Source organism: Aplidium turbinatum, chromosome 15 (assembly GCF_918807975.1).
Source record: "Aplidium turbinatum chromosome 15, kaAplTurb1.1, whole genome shotgun sequence".
In the NCBI taxonomy this organism is placed as follows: domain Eukaryota; kingdom Metazoa; phylum Chordata; class Ascidiacea; order Aplousobranchia; family Polyclinidae; genus Aplidium; species Aplidium turbinatum.
Genome location: NC_137486.1, coordinates 5,725,393 through 5,735,030, shown reverse-complemented (window position 1 = coordinate 5,735,030; position 9,638 = coordinate 5,725,393). Strand labels below are relative to the sequence as shown.

Below are 9,638 nucleotides of genomic sequence, written 5' to 3'. Positions count from 1 at the left end.
CATTTTATTTATATTGCAGATATGTAATTCCTGATGAGGACACATGTACGTGTCGAAAACGTTTGAGTTTATTTTAATTATGTTATATTTGTGTATGTAATACATCATGTTAAACCCGCTGAAGTTACTTTGTTTTATTTCTATATGAATATAAAAACAATAAAAAAGTGTTTTTCTCAAATTACTTTTTTTCTGAAGCAGATACGACTTTAAACTCTCTTAAGTATAGATAGGAAATCGTATATTCTGCATCATTTGATACAAATTCCATACGTCTAGCCCAAAAAGTTTTCAAGATATTGAAAAAACGCAAAAAATCGTGAAAACTCGCGTGGGGCACCCTCAAGATGACGTCATAATGAAAAAATAATGCCAGATTCGTAATCAGCGGCCAAAACTCCATCAGAAAAAAAGATACTCGTTTTGAAATTTAAAAGTGGTGAAATTTTGAAACACCCTAAAATTTAGTCTTTAACATTTGTGTAGATATCTCTGTTTTAAACGTTGTTTACACACTTATAAGTATGACATAATGAATGTGACATGCTGTTGAAAAATGCCAAGCAACGGAAATCATTGGAGTCAACGTTATCTTAAAGGAGGCATTGCATCTGTGACCGCAGAAGCTTTTACATTTCCTCTTGATCTTGCAAAGACTCGACTACAAATACAGGTTGGTAATGTTTAATGTATTCCATTTGTGTATCTTGGCCATATTAACAATCTAACATACGTTTTCAAGTTTGGAATCTCTCTTCTATGGCTTACCTTACAATTTATCACACTGTAACAAGCTGTAAACTTCTAGCACTAATCCAATCATTTAGGTTGGTAGTTGTTGGGTGTGTAGCGGACGCTGTTACAGTGCAGCGTTGCACCTAGCGCTACAGGTGCAACTACTTTAATCGCCATGTTAGACCCAGTTGTTGAAGCATTTCTCAACTTCAAACTGTTAAGCTTGTCTGAAGCTTCTTAGGTTATATTTTTATGTCATACATGGCTGGTTGAATGCCACATTACAATTGCCTTTCAGGGTCAAATCATTGATGCACAATTTACTAAGCTACAGTATCGTGGGCCTATTCATGCAGTTCGGAAAATAGCATTCCACGAAGGCTTTTTAGCTTTATATTCTGGGTATGTTTTACTGGTTTCATGTTTTTCTGAAACTTCGTGACACAATGTTGGATTTTGAAAAATTTAATACATAATTAAATGTCTCTTTTTTAATGCGAACGATTATATACGTGAGGTGGCATTTAATTTTAAGAAGCATTTTGTGACTGTCAAATTAATCAAGATGTACTGTATCCCATATTTTTGCAATTTGATGCTAAGCTAATTGAATTGACATTCCCAGCAAGAGAATCTAGGTTTTTTACATTGATTCAGCGTTTGTAGATGTTAAGTCAATGTAAAAAACAAACTAATTTTCTGCTAGGACATCATTCTAACAAGCCAATTTGGGTAGAGAATTGTTGCTAACTTATGTCTGTTTAGTGTTTTTCTAATAAACTGGCTATTAATTTTCAGAATGGCCCCGGCTTTACTTCGCCAGTTCTTATATGGAGGTTTTAAGAGGGGAATGTATGAGACCATGCAGGGAACATTCGGTTGTGAGTATAGAGAAGGTTCTATTCACTAAAACCACAACGTATCCTAATCGGAGAATGTTTGCTGCGTAGCTTTCAATGCAAACTTCCTGTTCGGTCTTCCTGTTTATCACATACAACCATTCATGTTAGCAATCAGCCACTTCGGTAGTGTTATAAAACAGTTTGCTTGGAGAGCCATGCGCCCTAGCAACGTGCGCCGGCAACACGATTACAATTGATAAAAGGAAGTCAAATATTTGAGTGCGGTGTTAAATTTACGACCCTGAAGAAAATACAAAAGTCGATGCGGTGCTACAATTGTCACAGCGCTGACAGTTCGATTGATTCGAGGACAGCAGCGCAAACACGCACCAATTGTACGAAAGTGTTGAAGAATACAAACTTCCATGCAACGAAAAAACAATGATTGTCGAATATGAGTTTATTACTTTTCAACATTTAATAACAGATATTTTGCGCGACCTGAACATTTACGGTAGCAAACAACGAGTTAAAAATTAGATTACACGGCTACACATCAATTGTACACCCCTGTTGGTGTTACCCCAATAACGATCTACATCTACAGACGGGCTTTTACAGCAGATACGCCATGGTCCCGGCGCCGCGATTTTAGCACGTTGTTGATTCTCAAGGGATATCAGTGATATTCCAGCCAGGGAATTAGTCGTTTTAGCTTCAATTTAACGTCTGCAGGTCTACGTTAAATCGACGCAGTGGTTGCTGACTGGAATACGTTGTGTGGATTCCAATCCAGTTAGAAAACCAAATCACTAAACGTATCATTGTGTGTTTTGTAGCTTCCTTTTATTGTTTGACTGAATGCACAGCGTTTTATTTGCAGCACCACCTGGTTTTTCACTCAATTTTATCATGGCTTTCACATCTGGAGCTACTTCAGCTGTCCTCTGCAACCCTGTTGACATATTGAAGGCGAGTTACTGGTTCGGTGGCTTATGACTCTGCCGTTTACTGTTGGTTGGGCTCTCTAGTTGAGCTTCTTGAAAATACGTATTTACAGAATATTTTTAAGACAAGTTTTGATTCGTTTTTTATCGTTTTTATTCAGAGAAAGATCACCTATTTTTACATTTCATTTAAGTTATTGTACACATTGCAGATATCAACTTATTAGTTCGAGCTAAACCGTGCAAGCCTTTGTGGTAGGATCGTTGTAGTTGTTAAACTTTAGTAGCCAGTAAGTTGCAAGACAGTACTAAAATAAGATGACTTGATGACTACAATCAACATATGGATGTCTTCATGCTATACAAACTCACGGTTTCGATTTGTTTTGTTAAACTTTCGTCATATTACGCTGCTCATAATATTAATATATTTTTTAAACCGCACGAGAAAATGTGTCATGCGCAAACAAACGGTACACGACATCTGGGCGAGACAAACTGGGCGATACCCACTTGGGCGAGACCAAGTGGGCGACGAGCCAAAGTGGTCGACGTTAGCGAAAGTTTAGCCGTTCGGAACGGAACAAATGACCCAATCGTATTCTCAACTTCGTTCAAAAGTCTAGATATTTATATGCGAAACACGTTTAAAACTTTGCATGGTCATGAATCTTTATTTCCATTTTTAAATTGTAAATATAGGCTTTGTGCATTATTTTGGATACTTCACTCAGCCGAGTATAATTTGAGAAATTTCAGTTGATTGTCCGTTCCAGGTGCGAATGCAAACCAAGCGCATCCCTCTCCGTGAGAGCTTCATACAGTTGTACAGGCGCGATGGGGTCCGCTTCTGGTTCAGGGTAACTTTTGAGATTTGCACATAATTGAAATTGTTCTAAAATTCATTGTTTTGTATTAATTTATTTTTGTCTTAATTGTTGTATCTTATTGATGACTTTTTGCAACACTTCAACTGTTAATCAGATGGCGCATCAGTTAAATGTCTCAAGAAAGAACAACATGTGCTGCACAATATGCACAAACAATTCTTGTTTACGTATTTGCCTTTTCCGCTGCCTGCAGGCCACGCGGCCGTGCACGTTGAAAACTATAATAATCCAATTTATTTCTGGCCTTCCTTCAAGCACCGCAATACGGAAGTAAATCTGGTTATCGCTTTCAATATATTGTGATTAATCAAGCTTAGAGTCACTACAAAATTTTTAGAAAGCATAGGATTAGATACCTGGTTAACAGTCAGTCTGTTGATGCCTTTTGGTGTGGAATCATTAACTCTTTATATATATTCTTTATCGATGTAGTTTGTTTTGTTCATTAAACGCATATTTCAAGGAGAGTGTGCATATTTTCTATTGTGCTTTTAACACATCAAACTTTCAGCAAAATATTATATACAAGACAGTGTGATTGCTGCTTACTTGTCAGTCTGTGGTTGAAGAAAAATAATTATTCCTCGTGCAGTAAAATATGAAAAATAATTGGCAGGAGCTGTAGGCACTGAACTCAATTCTCAAATACCCTACTTTGTTGCTCCCCACATTACCACAAGCTTGGTAAATTGCTGTGCTTTTGCTCCCAATTAAGGGTTCTCATTTCGATTTGTAATATGTCACAAATACTTTAAGCTTCTTTAAAAATCTGAAATTCTTCTTGTCGTCAACAAACTATGTGTGTATGTACTTAATGTATGTCAACAAGAATTCAACATTTGCGCAAAGCTACTTTCATTTCCAGGGGGTTTGGCCTAACTTTTGGCGGACTGGTGTGCTTGTTGGAACGACCTTCTCCATCTACGATGAAACCAAGTACATAGTTGCCAACAAGTACGGGTTGCCAGATGGGATAGTTTCGTACACTTTGTGAGTAGCGCCTATGTAGCCGCTATTGTGCACGCTTGCTGCCCAGTCAACAGATCAGTATTATTACATTGATTCGACGTCTGAGCTGTACCAATGCATCGATTCGTTGTATCCAACTGTTGAATTTACAGCTGAAACGTTAACTTAAACCTACGAAAATATTTAGTTGCGATAATTATATAACATTTTTATTTGGGAAGTTTTTCTTTTAGCTACTGTGCGTAGTGCCCGATAAATCCTAGAGTTTATGATTCTGTTTGAATAAGTCAGGCTTGTGTGATGAAAACTATTAAAAAAAAATGTAAAGGCAAAGTCTTCTATTGTGAAGCTTTATCTTTTCCTTCCTGATTTTATGCATTTTTTTCTCATGTGCTTTGGCTAGCACAGACTGAAGACAACATCACGAAATGAGTGGTTATATTTCTGAAAGGTGCAGGTTATTTTGAATACGGTACGCTAAAGAATGCTGCGCTTTTACTGAGATAACCGAAAATTGTTTTATGTAAATTTAGTGATCAATCGTCGTCTCTGTGTAGTGATTGTGTGGATGCAAATTGTATTTGATTACAATATTTAAATGAAATGTTGGTTTTTGTTTAACAGATCGTCATCATGTGCTTCCTTCATAGGCACCCTGGTTGCTAATCCGTTTGATGTTATCAAGGTATTTGGCAGTTTTGAATTAAAAGCGGTTATATGTCGCTTAGATTGTAGCCTGTTGGTTGTATCGGGAAAAACGACTATTTTAATGTTTTTATTCATATGGTATTGTGCTTGTTCAAGGTTCACGACATGTTACTGAGAAGTTTGTTGAAAATTTTTTGTCTCTCTACTACCACTGCTCTTTATGCTGCTGTTGCTGGGTGATCTGATTGTTGGTGACGTGGCATAGAAACTTATAGGTTACTTACGGTCTACGGACGAGAAAATCACTCTAGTGAAACCCACAGGCTGTGCCACGCATAATCTCCCACGTATGGTGATAATATTTTCTGCGTATATTCATTGCAGTGTATAAATTTTCAAAACCTGCCTTTACAATCAAAAGTAGCCCGGATGTTCATGGACATCCTGGTGAAAACAACAGTTAAGACTTTGTTACTTTTACTTTTCTATTGTCAGACCAACATTGTTGCATCAGAAAGTAAAGCAATGCATGATGTGTCATTTTGACGTCACTACTTTTCAATTATACTTTCTAGTCACGCATGATGAATCAATGTCGCAATACTGTCCGATACAACAGCACGTACCACTGTGCACTGCAGGTATGTCAACTCTCGCTGGTACCAGAAAAATCAATCCTCCTTTACATCGAATGGGGATTTTTAAAGACGTTGAATTTATGTAAAAAAAAGATTGGTTTTGCAACCTGCAGATAGTCCCCAGATAGCCGATCAATAGTTTTTTTACATTGATTCAACGTCTGCACTCTGCAGACATTGACTTAATGTAAAAACAAATTGCTGATCTTCTGTATGGGTATCTGAACTTTCTTCCAGAGATCCAGACAGTCTAAGTAGCTTCGATCACACGTACCTACTGACCATAAACAGGTTTATAAGTGTGTTTCAAAGTTGCGATGAAACGTTTTAGACTATTTCCATGATAGTTAATGCATTTGAACAACATCATTCCTCGAATCTTGTTTTTCCATTTTCCAGTGAAAGAGATAAGCTTGTTAATTGGGGAAGCAGATGAGGTATGTCTTAGAAAAACATCACAACAGAAGCTTTGGCACTTTGAGCTTTAACCTTTCATATTTTTTTTCAGACTTGGAAAAGCGAAGGTGTATTAGCTTTTTATAAAGGATGCTTATCTTTATTATGCAGGACCATGCCCTGGCACTTTGTTGTATCCTTTATCATTTCTACTAAATACTATGTAAACAGAATTGGTTTATCTTTCTCACAAATACAGCTTTGGCTATTGTGTTAGCTATTTCATTGTTGATAAACCGTTTCTTTGCATATAGAACGGCTATTTCATAATCATTAAATCAATCATTTTATTTTTCGTCATTAACGCGTCCGGGACGAAAAAGAAACTAAATACAAAAATCGATATAAACCTACCAGCACGTTAACGAACGTGAAAAGGTGGCAAAACCTTGAAAAGTTTAAAACGTGCCTGAATGAAAAATTATGTAGTAGGCTATATACCAGTAGTTAGCACGGTTTATTGTTTTGTTCTGTTGCTTTAAATTAATAGGCTGATTATGGGTACCGTTATGTGTTGCATGGAGCTGAACAACGCAGAGAGTTTCATGGCACGTAGTAATTGACTGATACTGGTTTATAAATCTCTCCAGCTTTCTTTCTGTAACTGTAATTAGGCTTACATTTCCTTTCTAGTGAATGTTTTTTTTCAGTAGTGAAAATAGTTTCTCTCCCATTGTAATTGGCCTGTCGACATAATACATTATTAAAATCCAAGACGTAGCTTTGCACGTATTAGAAATGAAGTTTTTGGTTGAACGACGCTCTGTGTAAATAATTAAAATGTCTCTTTAGCAAATAGTTACAATTTCATATTCAAGCCTGAGTGAGCATAATATACAGTAGTTGCGTTTTTCCTTAACAAACATTTCATTCCAGTTTTTTCTAATGTGCGAACATTTATGACGAATCCTCACTTTACGAGCTTCACTGTGTTGATGTAATCCACCACTGCCTGACGATGGGTGGAGACGTCGCTTGTGTGCGGAATGATCAGGTGACTGCACCGAGACGGTTTCTGGAAGGACTTTGATGGATTGTTGGCAAAACTTTGCAGTAATTTTCACAAAGAAGGTTCATGATTTGTCACCGACCAAATCATCGGGACACAACTCGCAGCTCAGCGGATGTCTTCTTTCACCATTGCAGATGACCCCGGTGCTATGTCTTGTATCGTAGCACTGTTTTTGTTTGCCAAACAGATGAGTACACACACTTAAATGATATAAGAGAGGTGCAATGTGAAACACTACATTTTGTCAAACCTGCAATTTTGCTGTACATGATTACGAGTGAAGATTTAGATTAAGCCGACGGGAAAGCAAGAAAGTCACGCTTCATTACCTTCAAGCATGTCAAGGGTCACCGTGCCACGTGCTCTTGAGTGGTGTCAAACCGGCGCCATATTGATCGTCATAAGTTCTCACAACTATTCCATACAGATGGTTAAACTTGCGAATAAAACTAAAGAACACTTTTCCTGCGCATGCTTCTTGGTGTCCATTGCGTTCACCTGTTCAAAGCCAGAGAGCGACGTTTTTCATCTGTGTTGGAACACAGTTTGCGCAACAGAGATGCCAAAGTATTTTACAGCGGAAATTGGGAGCTAAAAATCCATTTATCTTTAGAAATATTTTACAGATTCATGATCCTTGTGATCGTGATCAGGATGATGATCGCGATCAGGATCACGAAGAACCACTGTGTTGTGAATTTTTTATTGCAAGAACTAAAGAATGAAATTGACCTTGTCAGGCACTTCTTGATTTTGTTGAAAGTATCTGTTTTACTTATCCACCAGTGAGCTGTTGTCATCTTGGGTTGATACCATTTAAATGTGTTGTCGAAGCACATCAGATTCATCTTGCCATGGTTAATACATATGTAAAAAGCAAATGATTTGCGATTTTTCTTCTAGGTTGAATGTTACCATTCTTTAAAGCTTGTTTGCAATACGCTTGAAATAGCCAATATCAAGAAATCATAGACACGTTACGACAGAATGTAAAACATCTGTTTTCGCTTGTTTCTGAAAACACATCCCAGCCAGTAAATCAGTCTTTTTGCGTTGATATTACGTTTCTAGATGCTGAACTGATTTACTGGCTCGGAGCGAGCTGCAGTAACTTATATTTTCTTGTGTCACTTCAATCATGTTTGGTTTGCATCAGAAATCGCTTTTTACCTCTGAGCCTTCATTTTTATCCGTTGGTGCGAGCAAGCCTATCATTCACTTGGCATTCGAATTTCGAAAGGTTGTTGGAGCAACACCATTTTCTATCACTTGGAACAGGCTTTCTCGGACAAGGATATCTTCTTTTTTTTCTGTGTTCTGTTCTAATATTATGTTATTTAGAATGTATACTTTACTATTTCTTTTTGCTTAATTTCACACGGCTTGAAATGGATTTTGACTATTGAAGCAACCCCGTCGTATGTAGGCATACCGCGATACCACGTTTACTGTATCTTATCGAATGTTTATAGGCTACAGCTTCCTGAGGCCATGAGGTTTCATTGCTAGCTCATTCCCATACGAAATAAAACAACTTCTTTGATGAGATTTGGTTGGCTTATTCTGAGACAAGTTTTGCGTACCGGTAGCCTATATGTTTTCAGAATATCGCTGTTTTTATAGGCTATATCAGGGTTACTCAACTAATCTTAACAAAGGTCCAGTTTGACAAGTTGAATATTTTTAGCGGTCCGGTGAATAAGTTATTTCACACGCAACCACGAAAGTTAAACTATCTGTACCAAACCACTTTTTTAGGTAAAATGTAACTTGAATTGGATTTCTGAGAAAGTGTAAAAACGGCTTCCTCCAAGTAGAAATCTGTTTAAAGATGCCCTGAAACGTGGCAATGAGGTTATTCTTCCAAAAAGCTCAAGGTCCACCATCAACACCCAGAAGGTTCGGACCGCGGTCCGCCAGTTGAGTAGCCTTGGGCTATATAGTATAGGGCTACCGTAAAACAGACAAGGCACAGCAGGCTCAATCATTATAAGAATATATTTCACGTGTTTACAAAAACTGTTAACGATCGAACGTTTTCAGCTTAACCTAAGTCGTTGTGGCACGAACCAGCCAAATCCGTTTCGGGATTTTGCTCTACTTCCGCAACACACACCTAAGTTGTTTCTGACACGACACAAAGGTCGACTTGCCTTCGCTGAGCAACTCAACATCGGAGCTCCCACGTCGACCAACGGGTGTTAAGAATTATAGTCACCCTCATCAAGTATGAAACTGTATCTGAAGATATTTGTAAGAAACTTCAACTTAGTGGTTACGTTTTACCTTTGAAATTTACACTGCACTCTAGAAACGTCTTGCTAGTACCAGGTGGAGTGCCGAGAACGAGTAGTTAACGCCCCCGGTGAAAATTGTGCTGCCACTTGATGCAAAAATTCCCTCACTGACCTTGTCGAAATGCCCATCAACAACTGCATGCGAGCTGTCATTTCTTTTCGGCCAACTCCAAGTGACTGTTTGCCTGTCCTTGGAGGCAGTCA

At 37.8% G+C, this 9,638-nt stretch overlaps 1 protein-coding gene across 1 annotated transcript; it reads left to right on the top strand.

Moving 5' to 3' along the window:
* Nucleotides 1-490: 490 nt before the first annotated feature.
* LOC145784472 (kidney mitochondrial carrier protein 1-like) lies at nt 491-8,683 on the top strand. Its single transcript, XM_082596293.1, has 10 exons — nt 491-673; nt 1,034-1,137; nt 1,534-1,616; nt 2,461-2,549; nt 3,301-3,384; nt 4,280-4,404; nt 5,008-5,068; nt 5,607-5,672; nt 6,178-6,258; nt 7,002-8,683. Exons 1-10 carry the CDS (start codon nt 557-559, stop codon nt 7,026-7,028), a joined length of 837 nt encoding a protein of 278 aa, XP_082452419.1. The 5' UTR covers nt 491-556; the 3' UTR covers nt 7,029-8,683.
* Nucleotides 8,684-9,638: the final 955 nt, after the last annotated feature.

What these genes read in the sequence shown, in the direction of transcription:
- LOC145784472 (XM_082596293.1), top strand. Translation starts at nt 557, where the DNA reads ATGCCAAGCAACGGAAATCATTGGAGTCAACGTTATCTTAAAGGAGGC. An exon ending in ATCCGTTTGATGTTATCAAG is followed by an intron (nt 5,069 to 5,606) that starts GTATTTGGCAGT and finishes TATACTTTCTAG; the next exon opens with TCACGCATGATGAATCAATG. An exon ending in CCATGCCCTGGCACTTTGTT is followed by an intron (nt 6,259 to 7,001) that starts GTATCCTTTATC and finishes ATTTCATTCCAG; the next exon opens with TTTTTTCTAATGTGCGAACA.